The following is a 22,708-nucleotide window of genomic DNA, read 5'->3' on the forward strand; positions in this document are numbered from 1 at the left end:
TTCTTCCTTAAGCAGCGTTCCCCTTATGCAGCATGAACCAAACTCTAACACTAACAATGGGGACATTTTATTAAAAGACATGAATATTTTAAAAGGAAGATGTGAAGAATTAACCGGCCGTTTGTTATGCAGGTACACCTTCTGATTCTTTCCTTTGGCATTACTGTAACTAAAGGAGATAGTAATTGTTATGCTAAACTTCTACCCTAAGGTGTCACTCAATGAGCTCTTCTTTCTAATCAGGCTCTTCCTTGGCTCGCATGCGCATGTGTGCACCCCCCCCCCACACACATACACAGACTCAGTGAACCAGATCCTGCTTCTCAAGGCAAATTCAGAATGTTCTCCCAGCTGGGCACTATCCTGATTGCAGGGCTTCAGGCTTGAAAAATGCTTGTGCAGCTCCTATGTTGTGAACTGCAGGACTGCCTCTCCTGTTACGTTCATCTGAGGAAGCTCTACTCTGCAGTGCAAGGCTTGTTGAATGTACCATCTTGCCAGTAGGTGAAGCTGTCTATTGTCCACTCTGGGACACTTTCTATAGTGGCTCTTATCTCGGGTTGCCAGTTCTGGATTGGGATATTCCTGGAGGTTTGAGGGGGGTGGAGACTGGAGAGGGTGGTGTTTGGGGAGGGGGCTGTCTTCCCTGCAAAGCCTGGGTTAACAGCTAACCACTGGCCAAGTTCAAGTGGCCTCTCTACAGGCCTCTCTACAGCCAGGCCTTCCCTGGCTTTGGACTTTATTCTAGCCCTGTTCCTCTTTCTGAGCAACTTCATTACATGTTGACCCATTAATAGTTTGTAATGGATAACAGACCAGTGGCTGGTTAGTTGGCAGACCAATGCAGAGGCCTTCTTCATTGGACCTCTCCACGCACCTTTGGAGGAGGCAGATATTGCATCAACAACACACCAGCATCCCTGGATTGGGCTGCCTCTTCTCAAGAGAACAGTCTTGACAGGATGGCCACTTAGGGCCACACTAAATGTGATGGCATCCTCATGGTCGCCATGAGGACACTGCTGCCATTTTAAACTGATTTAAAAATGCAGCAAGGGACTGATCCTGATCGGGCCTGCAGCGAACTGCTTGTGTCCCCCCCACCATGCACCTGTTCAAGAGCTGAAACAGCTGCAGAGGGTGCGGCTGTTTCAGCATTTGATAAGGTGCGGGAGGATGACATCAGTGCCTCAGCCTGCTGTGCTGCGGGCCTGATTCAGACTGGGCCCTCGCAACATTTTTAAATCAGTTTAAAATGGTGATAGCTTTCCTGTGGCGGCCACAACGATGTCATCGTGTCAAGTTTGACCTTTAATTGTCTTCTACAAACATACAGCCCTTTCCTTGGTTTTAAGAGGCTGGTTGTCCATCAGTAGTCCTGTCCGGTCCTATCCAGACTAGCCATTTAGTCTGGAACTGTTCACACTGTTTCAGATGATGTTGTTGGAGTTCCACTGCAGATTAGTGCTCTCCCTGTTTTTCAACTACACAGAAACACTCTGGATTCACAGCATGGCTTGGCATCACTCATGTTTCTTTTAAAATAATGGTTCCTAAAATACAACTTTTTTAAATAGAAGAAATCCAGGTAAGAAATCCACTTGAATGTGGCATAGCAATTATCAGTAACTTAAGGCAGACATTAGGGAATAATTTAGCCCTCATCACAGGCTATCCAGAATAAAATTGTTTTAACTGATCTTGCAGGGCCATTTGGGTCTCCCAGGGGGTGAGTATTCCGGAGCCGGGGGCGGGGTGGTCACCAAAGAAAAGGCTGTCTCCTCTGCCCTTTCCAATCTCACCTCCTGCAGAGTTGGCATGCAGAGAAGACCAACCCCAGATGATCTTCAGCTGTGAGCAGGTTCTTGTATGCGCAGGTTGTCCTTACTTTATCCTGGCCCAAGGCCATTAATGACATTTTGCATTGGCTTGGGAACAATCTGGGAGCTGCTGCAATAAGGGGAAAATACGAATCCCCTCCGCACACAGTTTGTGTTCCTCGTACAGCCCTTCACCACATCCAGACACCAAATTAGGGTTTTCACTGCCTCTCAGGATTTAAACAGAAAGGAGAGATTAGAGCTATTAGTAGAATGATTAGTGTCTTTGCATATTGATGGAATAGTACTCCAGATTTTATGAGGAGCCTTGGCTCAGAGACAGAGCATCTGCTTTACATGCAGAGTGTCCCAGGTTCAATCCCCGGCCTCTCCCATTAAACGGATCAAGTGTTGTGGGAATCTGGAGAGTGCTACCAGTCAGAATAGACAATACTGACTTCATTAGACCAATAGTCTGACTCAACGGAAAGCAGCTTCATGTATTCATGTGGGATGGCCTCTCCTGGTTGTTTCATGCAGCTAGCTCTTGGATGGTGCCAGGAGAAGACAGCATTGCCTCCCCAGGAAAGGACTTTCCAAAGCAAGTATTTCAGACAGGCATCATGCCATTCATACATCAAAGGAATGTGTGTTTCTAGCTTCCTTCCCTCAGCGAAAGCAAAATAATCAGCCAGGAGGCAGAATGAGACAAGCATCTTAACTGCAGGTTCTTATTTTTCCAACCCGAAAACCCGCTTATTATAGAAACAGGAAAAAAAATCAGGCTTTTCCGCATGAAACAAAAGTGCTTTCAGAAGAGATTCCCAGGAACAACGGCAACATGTGATTTTCACCTCTCAGAGAGCACTCAGCAGCCTGTTTATTTAGAAATTCTTCCTAAGGATTTCCAGAAGGGCAGAAGAACAGTTTTCAACCTCCAAGCAAACAATGAGCGCCACTGCACTTCTCTCCAAATAGTTGTTTTCAAGCTGTGCAAAACTAAAAGTGTTTTGTGAACCAATTTTGCAAAGACCGAGAAGCCTTCAAAACTGATTTTCAGCGCAGTAACATTTTATTTAAAACCTCAGTTGCCAGCTTGGGAATAATGCTCACCAATATATAATCCTCAGATCTCTGCCCTGAACTCCGGTTCTAAGAGCTTTGCCCAGATGGGGCTGTAGGGATGAACCAGCTGCGTAGGGCTCCCCTGATGGCTGACCATCCGCCTCCTTTCTGTGGCCCACTTCACCAATCCACCTTGGATGTTGTAGACATCTAAAGAAGTTGTGGCCACTTGGGGCAAGATCCCGTTTGCAACTTGAGCAGCAATGGAAGACCGGTAGCCCACAGTGCAATAGCAAATGATGCGCCTGTGACCCCTGTTGTGCTCTGAAATAAAAAATGAAGAACATTTGGCAGGGAGGAAAAATGCTAAGTCATTAGGCAGCACTGTGGAAAGGATGTTGCAACGGTGTGTGTGGATTTGTAGGATACCTGGTACAGTACTGATCCTTTCAGCTTCCTTACATGCCTGGAAAAAGATGATTGGAGGGAGAAAGCGCCATGAGTGCTGCATGCAAAATTGAAATAACTGCACCAGAGCATCCAGTTCTGTGACATGCAGGGAAGTGTTGTGGCTCTGTGGTGAAGCATCTGCCTTGCCTGCAAAAGGTTCCACAGGTTCAATCCCCGACATCTCCAGCAGAAAAGATCAAATAGCAGATGATATGAAAGAACTCTGCTTGGGACAATGGAGAGCTTCTGCCAGAATACACAGTACCCACCTTGATAGACCAAGAGTCTCAGTAAAAGGCAGCTTCATGTGTTCATTCATTTCACAACGTGAACACATTTTGCTTTGCATAATTTGTTTTATATTTTGGAAAATTTTGCATGATTTATTCTGGATTTTTTAACCATGGGTTGGAGCAAAGTTCTGGGCAAGCTGCTGGAAAGGAAATCTTATTTAACCCTTGCTTTGGCTTCAGAACTTTCAGTGGCCATTGTCCATACGTCTTTGAGCATGTCTTTTCCACCATAAGGGCTGGAAACTTACCACAAATATTCTTACGAAGTTGAATTCTTTACTACATCCTACATTCCCCCCCCCTTGCACTCTCATGGAATCCACACTTCCTTTGACATAAGTGTGAGGAATAAAGACATTTGGGATCCTAAATAAGAGCACAGAAGCCATCAAAAGGGAAAGGAAGTGGGTGCACAGGGCAAAGGAGACCCTGACTTAGATGAAACCCTTGCTCAACTACAAAGGACTTAGGTAAGTTTCATTTGCCCTTCCCCAGCCTAGCCTACCTCACAGGGCACTTGTGAGGATAAAAAAATAAGCTAGCACCGGCAAAGTAATCACATGCCACAACAATAACAGTCTTCCTTAGAACGCAGAAACAGAATAAAAAGCAGGGGTGATTGAGGTGGACTGGTTTACAATGGAAGAATCTTTTGTGTCCCGACAGCCTACTCCCATAGATATCCCTAACTAATCAGGTAGCTCTGACTTCCATAAGCCAGCGCTTTTTCCAAATACTATCCCTCTCCCACTTCACACTGTTGATTCTGGCTATCAGAAAAGTTTACTTTGTGCATGATTTGTGGGAGAAACTCATTGAGCTATCCTGAGTGATAGGGAGGGTTGCCCCAAAGGCAACAGCTGGGTTTGTGGCAAACCGTTTTTGTACACTCCGGCCAGCTTTGGCACATCTTGGGAGCTTCTTCATGAGCTGGATAAATGCTCCCCCGAGATATTTCATTCTCATGTACCTTGCATAAATTGTGCCTTCAACAGCTCCTGCAGGGCATGGCCTTCAGCAGAGACAAGAATCGCCCCCGGCAGGTGGCTGACCTCAAACTCAGCTGCAGTTCGAATGTCCTGAGAGCAAAAGAACGAAAAGTCAAATCAACTTTGGTTTGAGTTCTGGGGACCAATGTGAGCTCTCAGTCCTTGCTCCTCCCTGCTGGATCAGACCAGTGGTTCATCTAGGCCACGGCTCAGTTCATTAATAAACATGTGTGGATTGACCCCAAGCTTATGGCCATCTCTGAAAACAGAACATGTAGATGTGATGGGCAGGAAGCCGATACCCTATAAAATCATGTGGATCCCAGCCTGTTGCAGTAGGAATGCAAACTCCTTAAAGACATCAGGAAACAGCTGAAGACTTTCTCACAAGGGAACTTTTCTGGACATTGTACAGTATCACCTGCTGGTCACCTGACCACCAAAACAGAGTAAGAGTGAACACCCAAGCCTTTAATTAAGCACATTCCCCGCTTTGTTCCAGCCAGCGATGCCTATGATCTCGCTGCCATTGGACTGTAATGACAGAGCAAGAGTTAGGAAATTGTAGCTTGCAACCCTGGCTTGTTATAAATAATGTATAATGCACACCCTTTCGATCTGGCTCCATTTCAAATGAAGTATCCTCGAGTATGCACAAATTATGACTGACATCTGCTGGGGAGCTGCTTTGAAGACTTTTAGTTGATTCAGAAAGGCCAGTGGCACTTAAAGATCTTTCATACTTTACTCCCAACCGCCCCCCACCCCCACCCGAGGAAAGGCTGAATTATGCATCTTGCACTTTTCAATTTAGGAAAAAGATGTCAATGGACGTGATAGAATTTTATCAGTTTTTGAGGCAAGACTGAATAGAAAGGGAAAGTGTGTTTGTAATGCGGATGAGCAGTCTGATCAAGGGGCTCTTTGCAGTTGCATCACACACGGATGGAAACAGGTCATTTTAAATCTTATGCTTGAAAACACTCTTGATCTGTTGGTCTTGGAGAATTGGACCCAATGGATGCCCAGAGAGGGAGGCCTCCCCCAATCACATGCTTCGCAGCCAGCTGTTGGAAGTATTCACTGTACAAATCATACTTGCTAATTGGGCAAAGTTATTTAAAGCAACGGAGGCTTAAAATACCCATGATGCGGTTGTGTCTGCATCCAGAAAGGGAAAGATTAGCTGGCCCCAGTTCTAAGGCTACAAGGGTTGAGCCTAAAATATATTGCTTAGCCTCTCTGGAGCTGAAGTCCACTGGCTGAGCTCCATCATCCCTTGGGTCTCTCCTGCAAATATGAGTAAGAAAGGAACAGGGAGCAGCCCAAAAGAACAAACCCACTTGCTTTTCATCTCCCCTTTTAATTTGGGGTACTGTTGGTCCCAAAAGACAAGAAACATAATGGCACTTTTCATGTGCAAGCTCTCAAGTTTCACAGAACTCTTTGGCAGGTAAAACAGAATGAAAGAAAAGGACTATGAGAAAACAGTGCACATACGGATGTTTTGTATTTAATTTAAAACATTTTGTGACACCCCCCCCTTGAGAGAACCACAGGGTAATTTGCTCTGCTGATACTGTGACATTGTTTAGAATATCAAAAACTAGGTGGCCAGTGAATGACAGTATGAGAGCAGACCATACAAGAAGCTGCTTTGGGGCAGAAAACTCCAAGTGAATTGCGTGTGTGTGTGTGGGGGGGGGGGGGGAATCACAGAAAAATATGATCTCCTGACCCAAGATCCTTGGAACAACCTGACCTGAGGCATGGGGACAAGTGTCCCCTCTCCCTCCAGTTCTCCTGCTTAGCAGTTGTAGCCACTTCCCTTCATCCCATACAAGTGAATCAAGTCCCTTTTGTATGAAACTCAGCAAAAAGTGTGTTCTGGCGTTATGCAATATTTTCACACAGCGTATCTTGACACTGAAAAGTCCCTGCCTATAATACATATATCCCACCCTGGTCCAGCCAGACCTTCTGATTCAGTTAGAACTTTCTCAGGCATGTACAGCCAAATGAGTTTGAAAGAATACATATTTCCCCCAGAGCCTCCTTCAGGCCTGCCTTTGTCACCCTGGTTTTTGCGGTTCTTCTCCTTTTTAAAAAATTGCTCCCTTTTGGTGACCAGGAATAGAGATGCTGCTGTTTATTTTGGCAAAACAACCTACCGTTTAGCCTTGCCCCATCCTGTAAAATCATCAGCACAGAAAGTGAGTTTGTGGTTTGGTTTGATCTCCTCTTTTAGCTCAGGAGCTGTTTACTGGGGAGGAATCTCGTTCCGTTCTCTGTGATAATAACAGTTTCTTAACCACTTTTTAAAAAAGGCTTCTGGACTAAGGGATGCTTTCTTATATTAACAAAAGCTAAGAATAAGTCATTCTTAGAAGTTTTTAGAACTTATTTCCTACGGGAGAGGGGGGGGGGACCTATGCTCAGTTGGGATGGGTTAAGATTATAGAGCACTGCTCAGACACTTACAATATTTCACTGTTTGAAAATAGCAAAACCATGACTAAAAAAAGGCTGCAAGGCCATTTCTAGGCTATGGCATAGATGGCAGTTTTAAAAATAATGCAACTCAGGAATGTTCAGCAGAATCCTGCCGGCTTGGCTGTGTGGGTTACCACAGAGATGGCTGTGGCCCCCATCTCCAAGGAGAATCTTGGTAATAAGGCAGCAGTGATTTTGGATCTGCCTACAGGGGGGAAAAGATTCTGCTCCCTGGACTTCAATGTATTACATTCTCTTGCTGTTACTCTGTTTTAAGACCTTGACTGCCCTCTTCAGTCTGCTCTTCTAGAAGTGGGTAGAGAAAGCCCACTCTTTGGCACTGAAGCTTTGCAATCTGCTTGAATAAAATCTCGTTAAAAGGAACCCAAGCAGGTCTGATTGGCAGAACTGACTAGGGGAAATCTGATTGGCTGGAAAAAAACAAAACAGTTTGTAGAATTTACAAATTTACAAGGCTGTGTTCTGAAGCTTTATGTCTGAACCAAGCCTCGGTGACAAATAAGGTTGCCAACAGGCCTGCAGAAAAAAAACCCAGAGGCTTAATGGGTGAAAATTGGTCTCTTGTGATATTGGGGCAAAATACATCATCAGGTATATAACATCCTAGACAGGGCATATTTTACTCAAAGCAGGTGGCAAACCTAAGTGGCTGTTTTAAATACTTAATGTGGTAAGTTATTTGCATGTGGTGAGATTTATAGCACGGAGCCATTCATTTTTTCTACTGGATACTAACAACCAAACAAAATACCTGTGTCTGCAACTAACCAAAGTATCCCTCCACTGTTGAGCTGCCTAGTGTTGCAACCTGAGGCATACTTACTTAGACTATACTCCCATGCAGGGAACAACTGGTGAGGTGGTTTCAGGAGAATGGTGACTTAAACTGTTCCAAAATTTTGTCGCATTAATCTTTTGTGTGTATGTGTCCCAAGAACTATCAACTTCTCTCACACAACCTAATTTCTATCTAACGAATGAGGGGGCTGAATTATGCTAGTAAACCTGCCATTCAGCAAAGGAGGAAGTTGAATTCCCAGTAAGCAAGTCTCTACTAACTAGGAAGAAATTCTACACCACCCTGAGTCCTTCGGGAAATTCTACACCGCCCTGAGTCCTTCGGGAGATGGGCAGTATAAAAATTCAATTAAAGTTATTTTCTGTATCTTTTCCTGTGTGTGTGTGAAGCTTATTTAAATATTACGTGTGAGTTGGTAAAGTTGCCATTCTTCAGAGTGCAAGTCCTTAACCCCAGAGTGTCTAGATGTTAAATTGCAGAGTGGCAACAGGCGGCTTCTTGCCTCTAATACTGAGCATGCAAACATATGTGCATGAATGGTAAGGCAGTGTGCAGTCTGCCATCTGACACCCTACAGCTGCCGAGGTATATTTTGAACTGTTGATTACCTATTATAGGACTTTAACATTTCTCTAGTATATCTTTAACAAGAATAAACACACCTCTGGATTTGAAATTAGTGGAAGAGACTGCACAGTAAATGAATACTGCAGTTGGAGGAGATGTTTCATTTTAGGCTAGAAGATGGGGTTCCTGGGTCTTGATCCAGGGTACATGAACTGAAGCCCTATTGGTGGGCCCCTGGTTTGGGCTGTGAAATAGTGGAAAGGATGCACTTACGAGAATCAGAAGCTCCTCTGGTTTTTCTTCCATCCACTGTTGCAGGGTCTCTGTTCCGACTGATTGAACTGCTGGGAAAAGCTTCTCTATCCATTTAATCACCAGGGGCCTAATTTCTGAAGGTTCCTTATCATCTATATTTTCAATTTCCTTTAAAAATTGGGTTGCCATCACTTTACAAAAATGCTAGGAGCACTGATGAGGTGCGTAAAAGTGGGAGCAAGTGAAAGGCTTCCGACAGGGTCACCTAGACTAGATCAGGCAATAAAGGAAGGGACCAATAAAGGTTGGAGGCAGCAGGACTCAGGATGAAAAAGACCTTTCCCCTATCTTTTTATCAACCATACAAATACATGATGAAACAGAGTGGGTTTGTTTGTGTTTCTTGTCACCCTTCCTGAGCAAACATTCAGAAGCCCTCTGCAACTACCAGCTGAAACTTCAGAAACAAAAGCCAATGATCGTAAAGGGAAGAGCTCATGATAATAAAACGTTAACCTTGCTTGATTACAGAATATGGCATTTGTATGCCCTTTGAACCCTTCAAAAACAGAAAGGTCAGCAAGTGTGTGTAAGTGTAGGAGGGCATACCTAAAAGCAAGGCAGGGCCTAACTCACGCATGACATTTAAAACGCCTTTCAGCCCCTATCACACTACTGGTGCATGTGAAAATCAGAAAGGCAGGTGAAAGTGTAACTGTGCTGAGTTTCTGAACCAACATAGTTTTAGCAAGGTATTTCACTTCTAAATAGGAACAGGGGATTCACAAGACAGACCCTGGCAACAACAAGAGTTAACACATTTCAGACAGAAAAATGGAACAAGTTTATATCGCTGCTGTTCTCACAGGATACACAATCCCTCCATACTTATTGCAGTGCAGAAGAAAAGCAGGGTAAAAATATGTTAAATAAATTAAATAAAATTAATAAACACTCATTGTTAGAGACTGATTGCTGCGTTCATTTCTTCAACAACAACTTGCCATCCACTGATTTATGAGCCAAGCAAGTATTTGTTCTTTGGGTTAAAGATCTACTAGAAAAATAGTATTGCCTTACAAGAGGTGATCCACAGTTCAAAATACACCCTGGTGACTAAACAGCAGACTGTGCATTGCTTACTAACCATAGTATTCACGCATGAGCAGGTGCTCTGAAGCAAGATGCATCCAGCTAATAGGCAGATACTTTACTTCTGGAGACCCTGGGCAGGGGTTTGAAGAACGGCAATGCTGCAACTCACACTAACACAATTTCAATAAGGTATCTTCCAAATAAGGGCAGGAACCAGAAAATAGGGAGTGTCCCTGGAAAGGAGACACAGCGGCAGTGTATACATGGATGGGTTTGTACCTTATGGTCCAATCAATCAGTCAGTATCTTCCTCACAAACTCTGCTTTTTGTGCCCTTGCCTGCAGAGGAGAGGTGGATGGTGGCTAGAAACAGGGCTTTTTCAGCGGTGACACCTTGCCTGCTAAATGCCCTCCCCCTTGAGAGTGACCTGGCACCCACGCTACTCTATAAAGCCCTATGTAGTTTGGGAGTGGGACCAACATGCCTGAAGGACCCCCTACTCCCTTATGAACCTACTTGATCACTATGGCCATCTTCAGAAGCCGAGCCTCGGGCACCCATGCCTTCAGAGATTAGGTGGGTGGCAACCTGGGATAGGGCCTTCTCAGAGCACTAAAACTGGGAGACTTGTCTGTTTTAAGGTGTTTTAACCTGTCTGTATGTTTTAATGTGTTTTAACCTGGTTGTTACTCTGCACTGAGCCCACCATGGTGAGAGCAGACAAAAATCAAATAAATGCTCTGTCCCATATCGTTGCCATCTTCTGCCAGCATAAAGACTTTTTTTTGTATTTAGTTTGGCTTTCCCTCAGTAATCAATTCTTCCTACCCAGTTTTAATTCCTGATTTTTATGTCTTTGCATGCATTTTAGCCAAAGTTTTAACACTGTGGGGGTTGGCTTTAATATGTGATTTTATATTATGTTTTAATTTGTTAGCCTCCTTGGTGGCCCTTATGCGAGCAGAAAGGTGGGATATATATTGTTGTAAAATATATATATAAAATAGTTATGGGAATCCTTGTGGGCAAAAAAGAAAAACAAGCAAAGCATTATACAATAATAATAAATAACAACAACATTCGATTTATATACCGCCCTTCAGGACAACTTAACGCCCACTCAGAGCAGTTTACAAAGTATGTTATTATTATTATCCCCATAACAAATACCCTATGAGTTGGGTGGGGCTGAGAGAGCTCCTAGAAGCTGTGACTAACCCAAATGGCAGCTGATAGGAACCTCCACATTACCGACTGTTGGAGTGAATTTGGAAAATATTTACATATTTACTGTATTTTTATCCTACCCATCTTCCAGGAACACTGAGCCCCTTACATGGTTTTTCCCTTCTCCATTTTCTCCTCACAACGACTCTGTAAGGTAGGATACTGTACAACGAGTGGAAGAGTGACTGCAGGGTCATGCACGATGACGAGTAAAGCAAATCCCTAAAGCCAGTTGGAAAGAGGACTCTAGAATGCGTCGCAGGCAGGTGTTTTGGGCTCTCCAGCAAGGCCCGAAGCATCCTCGTCGCCTTGGCAACGGCAACATGGCCGCCTCCCGTCCTCGCAAGCGGAACGGGCGACTTCCCAGACTGCACTGCGCTTGGCTCGAAATGCGCAGCCGCCGCCTCCATTTTGCCCCTCCGGAGGAGCAGACGGCGGTTGGAGGTGCTATGGAGACGGGTGGGTGCCTCGGGAAACAGAGGGAGCTGAGGGGGACCCATTTTGGGGCTGTCCGTGGGGGTCTCGAGGGGGTGGAATTTTGAAGAGGTTAGGAAAGAAAATCTTCCCATCCCGGGGAGTGCCCAATTCCTGGATGCGAGGAACTGCCGGGCTCGTTTATTGCGCCTCAAACACACAAAAGCCTTCTGGTACTCTTTTTTTCATAGTGGCAGAAGGTTCCCTGGGTCACATAGTTTATTAGATGCGCGAAAGGCGACTTTAGGCAGTTATTCGATCGGGTGAAGGGCTAACCGCGAGGAAGCGGCGAAGGATTTATATGAAGCTTGTTTATTTAGCCTGTTTATGCCCTCCTTTTCTCTACAACGAGGACCCAAAGTGGCTTACAATACCGGTCTGTACTCCGTTTTATCTCACATCAACACACTGAATAAGTTTTAGGTGTTGGACTGCAGAACAGCAGGATTCGGGCACTTTAAAGACCAACACGAATTTCAGGGTATGAGCTGTTGAGAATCAAAACTCCCGTCTGATACGTCTCCCTGAAGATGGGAGCTTTCACCCTCGAAAGCTCATACCCTTTGAAATGCCACTGGACTCATATCTTACTGTAATATTGTGAAGTTGGTTAGATTCCTGGTCGAGAGTCATCGACCAGGACAATATCTGCTGTGACAATATCAGGTGGGTTACTACATTAGTCTGTAGTAGTAGAACAAAATTAGAGTCCAGCAGTACCTTAAAGGCTGACAAACATTTCTAGGGTATAAGCTTTTGTGAGTTGAAGTTTGCTTTGTTGGGTACTGACAAGGTACCCAACAGCTTAAAGCCTGGAAAATTTTACTGTTCTTTAGGGTGCTACTGGGCTCATATTTTGTTGTGCTGCAACAGCATGTTTCCACGGGTCTGCACTAGCATTGATATATATGAGTGAGGTGGAGGCGCTGTGAATTGAGCCCAGGACCTTTTGCATGCAAACCATGGGCTCTGATGCTGAGCCCCCCTCCCCAATAAACACAATGGGCAGAGATCTAGTAGGTGGAGCTTTAGTTTACTGCCTGTACTTATCAAATGACTACACCTGCTGGACATATAGGAAGGCTCCAAAGCAGTTCCAGAACAGGCAAACATAGATTGGTAGATGTGTAAAGTATCCAGAAATCATCGCCTTTACACTGCTTTAATAAATATGAAACATGCTTTTCATCTTGCTTTGACTGTAACAGTGACATTGGATGATCAGATGCAGAGGATGATGCGTATGTGCATAAACATGGGATTGCCTCTGCCAGAGTCAGAACATTGATCCTTTTAGTTTGTTGTTTTCTGCTGTGACAGGTAGCAGCTTTCCAAAATCTCATGCAGGTTAGGCTCTTTTAATGGACCCAAGATTGGACCTGGGACCTTGTTCAAACCTGTTCTCCTCTTGTGCCATGGACTGCCTTTCTATAAATCTGCCTTGTACCAAATCACAGCATTGGTCCTGCCAGCTCTGTATTGTCTACTTTGATTGGCAGTGGTTTGCTGGAGTTTCAGGCAGCGTTAGCCTATTTCCAGTGCTTGCTCCTTGAGCCCCTTTAATTAGAGATGGTGGGGATTACACCTTTCTGGGTGTAAAACAGACCATAACTGCTTAGCCACATCCCCTCTGCAGCTCTGTTTCAAGTGAATTATAGTTGGAGCAAACCTGGACTTTGTATTTGAACCTACAATTGTCGTCCTAGTGTAATTTTAACACACCTTTCTCTTTTTGACAGCAGATGATACAGGAAGTCGGGTTCGGTTCCAGCTGGAACTGGAATTTGTGCAGTGCCTGGCAAACCCCAATTACTTAAACTGTAAGTGCCTGACATGAATGCAGCTGTGTTTGAATAATTTGCTTTTGTTGACATTGATAATCTGATTGTCATTAGTGGCCAAGGGCTGTAACAAATGACCCCAAAGTGCAAAACACATTACAAAAGAAAGAAGGTATAGCTGGTCACCAGGAGGATGCTGAAGTGGCCTCCTAAATAGGCTCAAGTGTGGGTGATGGTAATGTTTGTCAAGGTAACTATTTGAATTTTATTCGTGATTGGTTTACTGGAGTTGTATCCCGCCTTTTGGTCTGACCCAGACTGCTTACAGAATAAATACAGCAAAGAGTCAAAACCATTAAGGGTCAAAAGATAATTGCAATGTTTTTGTGAGATGGTGGGGGGTGGTGTAAAGTACACTGGACCTGTGGCTGAAATACCTGTGTAGTGAGAGGGAGGGCGCCTAGGAGAGGCTGGGAAAGCAGTCTTGGTTCCTACTTTCCAAGCTGAACAAAATGAATTGCATGAAAGGAATGTTTCTGTTGTTGTTTAAGTGGGTTAAATACGTATGAGCTGTCCCAAGTGACCTTTTTTACTGTATGCAATCCAAAGCATTCTCTGTGAGTTGGGATCCTTGAGCAGAGGGAGGGGGCAGGAGCTCTGTGAGAGCTTTCCAAGGGCAACATCTGACTGGTCACTGTTAACATTAGAAATGGAATACTTTAGTAGGTGCACTCATCTTGGACTGATCATGGAAAACTCTGGACAGCTGTGCTGTAGCAGCTGCTTTTCAGAGTGGTTCCATGGCTAAAGCATTGGGTTGATCATTGAGGAATTTGCTGCTGTTGACTTTGTTGTGATCTCTTGGCCATCTCTACAATGGGCATGACTGACTGCTTTCATCTGGTCTTTCTCATTCTAATGGACCAGAGCACAAAGAGGACTGGTTGATGGCAGGCAACTGAAGGATTAGTTTGTTAAACTCAGGTAGGGTGGATGAGAAGGAAAGGCTTTCTTTTGAGAAGTTAGAAAACATAAACTAAACCCTCTGAGGGAAATCAAGGGGTAGAGGCCATGGCCTTTCCTGATGTTGCCTCCTAGCACTGATGTTATGGTTCCCCTTCATTGTCAGGATGAATCTGTCTAATCATCTTGGCCATTGCTACATCCACTGGCAGTGAATTGCACAATTAAATTATTTATGGAGTAAAGAAGTACTTCCTCTCGTCTGTTCTGAATCGAGTGCTTGTTATCTATTCTAAAGTAATTTGATTTCTGTGTTTCAGTTCTTGCTCAGAGAGGCTACTTCAAAGACAAAGCATTTGTAAACTATCTAAAGTACCTGCTATACTGGAAGGAACCAGAATATGCCAAATACCTCAAGTAAGAGTGATATGTGTATCTCGTACAATATTGATTTCTGCATTCAGTGAAAGCATATGGGGGCAGTGCTCCTAAAGCTGTGTCAATATTGAATACTGTTGGCTGGGGGGAGGATTAATGGTATTATACTCTTCTGTGCAAAAAATTTAGTGCGTGTAGGTTCGTGCGTTAGAAGTTCTGGCTGTGCTTGCTCTCAAATTTGATAGTTTTCTAAGAGCAGGTGTGGTTTTTTTATAACATGGGGGTGTTCCTGAACATGTGAACACATGAAGCTGCCTTGTATGAAACCAGACCCTCGGTCTGTATAGCTCATTATTGTCTCCTCTGGTTGGAATTGGCTCATCAGCTGTTAGACTTAAGATTTTAGCCTAGTTTTCCATTCTGCCTGCCAGCCAAGTGCCATAGCAATGTGCATGTGTGCGATACCCCCATTCCTTTAATACACGCAGTCGGTTGAGAAACAGCAGCAGGCTTCATAGGCGGTCATTGGTTTCTGACATGCAATGTTTACATCTGGGTGTTGGTAAATCCTCAAGGCATCTTTGGCAAAGTACTAAAGAAGAGTGACTAGTGTATTTAAACATAAGACTACGCCATCGATGGATTTTGACCTAGATGCAGGGTGGGGAAAATAAGTTTTTTTTAATTACACAGTCGTTCCTCTAAGCAGATATGAATTGTGTCAAATAAAAAGGCATGTTGCCTTTATGACCATAGGCTCTCTGGTTGTATAAAAGCTCAATTTAGTTGCAGAGAGAGCCTGTTACAACCCATTAGTAGGTGCATTTATTAAAAGCATGAGTTAAAGTTGGACATTTTGACTTCAGTTTCTCGCTCCATAGAATAATTTGAGTCTTGCAGAGAAAGAGGCATGCTAACACATTCCCCTTGAAACTCCTTTGATAATCCCTTTCATCACCCAGGTACCCTCAGTGTTTGCACATGCTGGAGCTGCTGCAGTATGAGCACTTCCGAAAAGAACTGGTGAACGCCCAGTGTGCCAAGTTCATCGATGAGCAGCAGATTCTCCACTGGCAGCACTATTCCCGCAAGCGGATGCGTCTTCAGCAGGCTCTGGCAGAACAGCAGCAGCAGCAGCAAAACAGCGCCTCCCTCAAATGAGCTGCTTGCAAGAATTGGCTGGATATTTCCAAGGACAAGTTTCCCTTCCTCTTTCCACTACGTTGGGGAAATGCAGCCAAGAGGAACTCCTCAGCTTAGTAGAGACTGGACTGCTGGCTTCTGTCTGTGTATATAAAGTGCAGTTGCAGAAGGCACTCAGCCCTTAGGAATTCAAGATGATATAGCAGAAAAGGGTAGGAAGGGAATGTGTTTGTCTGAAGTAGAGGCAGCTCGTATGGTTTTTTCATATGCCTGTTGTGTGGCGGTAGATCAAAACTGGCAAAACTTACTGGCTTAGCTCTGTAGGAAAATAGGCAGTTCACTTCTTTAGGATGCTGCTTCCTGTAACAAACACTGGCATTGCACTCAAAGCACTTCTGAGATCTCACCTGATTGAATGTACTGTACTGGCCTTAGAAATACCGGTCTATCAGATTCACAGGTGGCAAAGTGATCGTGTATTGGGCCAGGAGAAACCACATTCGGTCTCTTTCCTATTCCTTCCTCATACAGAACTTCAGTGTGTGAACTCACCCAGTCATAAATGCTATTTCTTCATGCAGTTCTAGCAGCATGAATAACTTTCTGCCCAAACTGGTTTCTTTCAGGGCAGAGTCTCCTGCTTGATGCAGTGTAAATTTGAAAGGAAAGCAAATGTGCTAATGTTGAGTGAACACCCGAATAGCAAGCGGTAAGCAACTTAACCATAGTTGGTTATGTCATGACATGGCTGGTGGCGATTTAAATAAATGAAAGCCTGCCTTCTTAGGACTCTGTCTTTTTTTATCAAGGATCAAACTGATGACATACCTTGTTTGATTTAATCATGGAGTTACCTTTTCCTAGTATTTCCAAAAAACCAAAACAAAGCCCTTTGGCTTCAACCTTATTCTTCATGGTCACAAGAATATTATATGTAACTGTTTGCATCTCTTCCATTTACACAGAGACAAATATTCAAGGAGCACTTTCTCACTTCTGGAAAGCTTTCTAATCAGAATGGTGACCAAGACACTTTCTGCACAGTTTAAATTTCCTTTGCTTTTTGTGCTTACCAGAGTGATTTTGACCTACTTCATTATTTGAAACTGGGCTTGAAGTATCAAATGGCACAGCATTAACTTTTGTTTTTGCTTTTCAATACTGCCTCTTGCCCAGTATTCTGCAGTAGAGTTTTAATTATTTGACACGTACGTGCAAGGGTTGGTAGAAAGGTACTGTCCTGTAGACTAGGGAACACACATTCAGCCCCCCTCCCCTTTAAAGCATGTCTACTGAGGAACAGGTTTAGGGGTGAGACACATGGTTATATTGAGATAATCCTATAGAGCCTAAGCTTGGAGAACTAGGGCTAGCATGCCAAGAATCCAAAGGTTTTAAAGCCACCATGATTTCTACTGAGTGGAAATGGGATGTGACTACAGGCTTAGAGAAAGAAGCAAAGTTCCAGGTTCCACCCAAAATTGATACAGGTAAGGCCTGGAATGTTTGGTGTAGTGGTTAAGAGTGGCAGGACTCTAATCTGGAGAACTGGGTTTGATTCTGGGCTCCTCTTCTTGAAGCCAGCTAGGTGACCTTGGGTCAGTCACAGCTTCTCGGTGCTCTTAACTCCACCCACCTCACAGGGTGATTGTTGTGGGGATAAACATAACATACTTTGTAAGAGAAACTGAGAGGGCATTAAGTTGTCCTGAAGGGCAGTATATAAATCGAATGTTGTTATAATTATTTTAGGTTAACTTTGTACAAGATAGATACTTCACAAGAACAAAAAGGCACAACGTAGATGCCATCCTGACCAATATTCCCTCCCTTCATTAGTGAAGTCCTTTACACACTAATTGGAAAGTGCTATTACATTTCTCTGAAATATAATACAGATACATAATTCATATTAAGGTTTTTTTAATGAACCCAATTTGTTGCTAAGTTTTTATTTAAATCTTCCCATTTCCAGATTACAAGAGGTCCCACACCATACTTGTTCCCTTGCATTTGAGCATTGCTTTGCTTAAACCAGATGTGTGCCAGGGATCACACAGGCATGAGCATGGTTCCTTTTGAGGTGCTTTGAGCAGCTTAACACATGATAGCAGCATCCTAATGCATGTAAAGCGAGTTCAGTCTTCTGTGAACAACATGCGCACAAGCTCTGATTTAAAGCATTCTTCTTCCACCAGCTTCTGAGGCTGAAAAAATTAAGATTGGTACAGAAGTTAATACCTCCCCTACATAACGTGCTTCTCAGAGTTTTGCTACTCTGTTGTTGCCAGCTATTTTAACAGCGATGCAATTTGAATTCTATGCTTGATAAGCTTGCTCTGCATGTTTCCTAAGAGAAAGTAGCTTAGCATCCAGAGGTTGAAAGGTACAAATCATTGGCTAACGTTTGCTGAATATAGAAGAGCAAAGGCCAAATCTAAGGTATACTACAAATTTCCTTTTGTTTAATAGAAGTTTCAGCACTTTTCCAGTAAATATCCACCAATTATAAATACCAGAAAGAGATTTTGCAGCATGATCAGATGCATTTTACTCAGAAAGAAGCTGCACCGGTTTAGTGCAGCTTACTCCCAAGCATACAAAGGATAAAAAAGGATAAAAAAGAATAAGCTACCTCAATCCAACTTGCCTCCAAGTAAAATGCACAGGACAAGGGCGCAAATTCACAGCAGAGTTTTGCAGAAAGAGCAACATATCTAAAGAGAACCCTCTTGACCAGATAATGTCTGTCTCAAGCCAGCATTCAGCAGCTATATGTTGAACAATACTTACAGTTCCATATTTAAGTAATGTAGGCACTCCGGTAAGCTTAAGATTCTTTCTGAACTCATTGCTGGGATCTTTCCAGCTGTGGAGAAATTTTATCAGATCAGTCTAAGTGGATTTAGGAAAAATAAGTTTACAAAGGGTATATCTGTCAATAGTTAAGTGATAGGAAATGAAAATCTATTGATACGATTAATTCAGGGTGGAATTCACCATTGTGCCCTGCATGGTAGCTCCTCCAAAGGTATTTGACTGGCCACTGGAAGAAAGGAGCATTTAGCTAAAATGCTCTGCATCTGATCTCATCCAACAGGGCAATCATATTTTAAAGACAGGAACCATCATTCTTTCTGCCTGCCATTCATACATCTTGGAAAACTCTGGACTGGACTCTGGGATGGTTAGATGGATAGAGAACTGGCTGGATAACCGCACACAAAGAGTAGTAGTCAATGGTATCACATCTGATTGGAGAGAGGTGTCCAGTGGAGTGCCACAGAGCTCAGTGCTTCTCAATATTTTTATATATGTTCTGGATGAGGGTGTGGAATGGTTATTCATTAAATTTGCAGATTACACTTAACTGGGAGAAGTAGCAAACACCCTTGAAGATAAGAATAGAAATCAACGAGATCTGAACACACTGGGAAAGTGGGCAGATTTGAGTAAGATGCGATTTAACGTGGCTATGTTCTGGGTTCTCCACCTGGGTAACAAAAATGCATACTGGATGAGGGATACATTTTTGGGTAACAGTGGGCGTGTACACAAGATCTTAGAATATAGGTGGATGGGAAGCTAAATATAAGAAATCAGTGTGATGCAGCAGCAAAGAAGGCAAATATAATACTAGGGTATTTCAACAAATGCATAACATCCAAATCACAGGATGTCATTGTTCCACTATGTACTCTGTTGTCGGGCCCTGCCTGGAGTATTGTGTGCAGTTCTGGAGGCCTCATTTCTAATAGGGTGGACAAATTGGAATGGATGCTGAGGCGAGCAACCAGGATAATGAGGGACCTGGAGACCAAGCCCTACGAGGAAAGACTGAGGGACCTGGGAATGTTCAGTTTGGAAAAGAGGTGGTTAAGGGGAGCCATGATTGCAGTCTTTAAGTATTTAAAAGGTTGTCACTTAGAGGAGGGAAGGGTTAGGCAACAGTGGAAAGGACTGAAAACAATGGTTTTAAGCTACACGAGAGAAGGTACAGATTAGACAGGGAAAAACTTCTTCATGTTAAAGAGTAATTCAGCAGAGGAATCAGCTGCCTAGAGATGTGAGTTCCCCCTCATTGATCGTCTTTAAGGAGTGGCTGGACAAATACTTGTCGGGGATGCTTTAGGCTGTTCCTGCATTGGGCAGAGGGTTGATAGCCTGTAACGCCTCTTCCAACTGTCTGATTCTACGTATAGTGGTTAAAGTGTTAGACTAGGATCTGGAAGATCCAGGATTGAATCCTTACTCTGCCACAAAGCAAACTGGGTGGCCTTGGGCTAGTCACACATGCTCAGCCTAACCTACTTCACAGGGCTGTTGTAAGGGTGGAATGGAGGAGGGGAGACTGATATGTGCTGCTCTGAGCTCCTTGGAGAAAGGGCAGGATAAAATGTAGTAGGTACATAAATTAAAATTGGTTAAGCTAAAGTGCATGGACAAGCATTCCAACCCAGGGAGGGGAATTTTACATATTATGCAAAAGGAAGCACGGGAATGCCACTGCATACCCACCCAAGAAGAAGCTACAGCCAATGACGGCTCCAGCAAGGAGCTAGGTCTGCAAAAGTGTTGCCATACTCATACTTTAGGTGTTCACTTAAGATGCTGAAGTAAGTGCCTAAAGTCTGACACCTATGAAGTGGCACTTGGCTGTTTTAGCTAGGAGCCTGGATGCTTTTTGTTTAGGTTGTGGGGATTCATGCTAAGATCAGTCAGACAATCAAAGCTAATGCTTCAAAGGGATGGGCCTGCAGGCAGGAAGATAAAAGTCCAGTTGATAAAAACAGCCGCCCAGTAGAGAGGGAGATCACAATCAAGATCAAAGTCCTGAGAAACACACAATCTGAGCAGCAGCCACAAGATGGTTTTATAGTAATCTTTTGTAGGGTACAGAAAGCTGCTGAACCCAAGGAAATCTTTGGTTTCCAGGTTGCACTCAGAGGCCAGTGCCTCAAAAAGAATTATTTGCAAGGATGTCCTTCCTACACTGTTCACACATGCTTTATAGAGGTTATTGTTTAGTGAAGCCATACAATGATTGCTTTGCTTACTTATTTTTTTGGGAGGGGGATGTACAGAATGGGACAGATCTTAGCAGCCTTCTCACTCAGTACAGTACAAACTGGCACGATGCCCTTGCTGCTACTTCCCCCATAGCTTAACATGTTCACAGCAAGTGCAAAACAGGAGCTAAAGGTCTGTTAAAATAGAAACTGACTGTGATGACTCCCAAACACTGTGTTACTTACTAGGTTCTGTCTCCTACTTGGCAGTAGATGAATACAGATGCTTCTGGCATATTAAGGAGCTCAGCTCGCACAATTGGCTCCGCTAAAAAAAAAAAAGAATTTTGTTGCACATGAGTTCAAACAACAACACAAGCATTTAGTACTTATGTAGACTCCAAACTTCTCCAATTCTTAGCCCGACTTTGCTTGCCACTAAAAAGCACTGCCTGGCGTAATGTAAGGCAATATGGAATTTCTGCGCTTGATCTGTGATAGCCCATTGACACATGCAAGCATCCATTAATCCATCTTATCACATACCAAGTGATGAAAATGCAAGTGAGAATGGGCCATCACAGATCAGGCACAGAACTCTATTGCCTTATATCAGTCCAAATACGATGCTTTTCAGTGAAATCCATGCACACATTCAACTGCCAGCCCTCAGGAGTGACTTAAGTAATGTATCACCCATCCCTTGGCTTTCTAGTCTGATTAGCATGTCTGCATAGAAATGCTGCAAACCCAAGCAAGGTTACCTGAAAGTAAGTCTTGCTGACGATGTAATTAATTACATAGGGAGGTGGGTAGGCTCTTCCTTGCTGCAGGTTTTCAAGAAAAGGCTGGAAAGCCATCTTGTCAGGAATGCCCCAAGCTTTAGATTTTCAGTATGAACAAGGAATTGGGCCCGGCAGCACATAAAGACATGTTCTAATGTGTAGATTTGTTGTAGGGTAAACTCTCCAGTTTGTAGAGCATTCCAGATGGGTAGCTCTTTTATGCCAGCAGCAGCAACACAAAATGATGGTCTCCAGCATTTTAAAGATGGGGGTGGGGGAATATTTCAGCATAAACTTTTGCAAGTCAGCGGTAACTCAAAAAACCTTTGTAAGCCTTTCTCATTGATACCAAGGCATATTACACAGTGCAAGTCATTACAATATAATCAACAGCTAGTACATTAGAATTAACTGTGTTAGTTTTTAAAAGTGCCTCTGTTCTCCTGTTTTAATCTACTGAAAACTAGCCTAGAGGTATTTTAAGTGAATAGGGGTCATCAATGCCGGTATCCCCGCATCGTTCCCGATGAGAACCGACTGAAAAGTAAATAAATGGCTTGTTTGACTACAGACTGGGCAGAAACGGCACGAGACTTGGGAAGGGGGTCAGAAGATCGCATCTGTCAGACCGGTGACAAGAATACCCGACTCACTCCCCAAATACGCATACACGCATAAACACAATTCACACGAGCAAATTCCACCCACCTTTCACGCAATCCGGGCACCAGCTGGTGCCGCTGGCGGGATCCTTGTCGCCGCTGAAGTAGGCGAAGACGCGCCGCCCTCGCCGCTGCTGCTCCCGGGCCGCCAGTTCGAATTCGGCATAGCCTCGCACCGACACCTCCTCCCAGCCCATGACGAAGACCAAACTAGAAAGGCGGAAGCGGCACAGGTTGGGAGAAGGCGGACCATGTCTGAGCTACGGCGGCCGCGCAGGAACACACCGACAAACGGATTGGCCGGCTTCTTTCTGGGCCTGTGATTGGCTCTCGCTGTCGGCGGCCGTTTCCCGGCGTCCTCCGCGTGGTGCGCTGTTGCTAGGATACGCGCTTGGAGGCAGAATAGTGGCGGCAGCGGCCTGGTGAGAGTTCCATAAG

General features: G+C 44.0%; 3 protein-coding genes across 3 annotated transcripts; 1 reads left to right on the plus strand and 2 right to left on the minus strand.

The window, feature by feature from the left end:
- Window positions 1–2,870: 2,870 nt before the first annotated feature.
- Window positions 2,871–9,095, minus strand: LOC129344426 (tRNA uridine(34) hydroxylase-like). Its single transcript, XM_055001050.1, has 3 exons — window positions 8,771–9,095; window positions 4,599–4,707; window positions 2,871–3,209 (listed from the first exon to the last, which is right to left on the minus strand). Exons 1-3 carry the CDS (start codon window positions 8,939–8,941, stop codon window positions 2,947–2,949), a joined length of 543 nt encoding a protein of 180 aa, XP_054857025.1. The 5' UTR covers window positions 8,942–9,095; the 3' UTR covers window positions 2,871–2,946.
- A 2,386-nt stretch (window positions 9,096–11,481) lies between these two features.
- On the plus strand, window positions 11,482–16,600 carry MED31 (mediator complex subunit 31). The gene is made up of 4 exons (XM_055001937.1): window positions 11,482–11,534; window positions 13,289–13,369; window positions 14,614–14,710; window positions 15,634–16,600. The coding sequence occupies exons 1-4, from the start codon at window positions 11,525–11,527 to the stop codon at window positions 15,830–15,832; spliced, it is 387 nt and encodes a 128-aa protein (XP_054857912.1). The 5' UTR covers window positions 11,482–11,524; the 3' UTR covers window positions 15,833–16,600.
- A 1,120-nt stretch (window positions 16,601–17,720) lies between these two features.
- Window positions 17,721–22,516, minus strand: TXNDC17 (thioredoxin domain containing 17). The gene is made up of 4 exons (XM_055001938.1): window positions 22,317–22,516; window positions 21,070–21,151; window positions 18,608–18,683; window positions 17,721–18,021 (listed from the first exon to the last, which is right to left on the minus strand). The coding sequence occupies exons 1-4, from the start codon at window positions 22,465–22,467 to the stop codon at window positions 17,953–17,955; spliced, it is 378 nt and encodes a 125-aa protein (XP_054857913.1). The 5' UTR covers window positions 22,468–22,516; the 3' UTR covers window positions 17,721–17,952.
- Between the last annotated feature and the right edge of the window lie 192 nt (window positions 22,517–22,708).

This window comes from Eublepharis macularius, chromosome 17, assembly GCF_028583425.1.
Source record: "Eublepharis macularius isolate TG4126 chromosome 17, MPM_Emac_v1.0, whole genome shotgun sequence".
In the NCBI taxonomy this organism is placed as follows: Eukaryota; Metazoa; Chordata; class Lepidosauria; order Squamata; family Eublepharidae; genus Eublepharis; species Eublepharis macularius.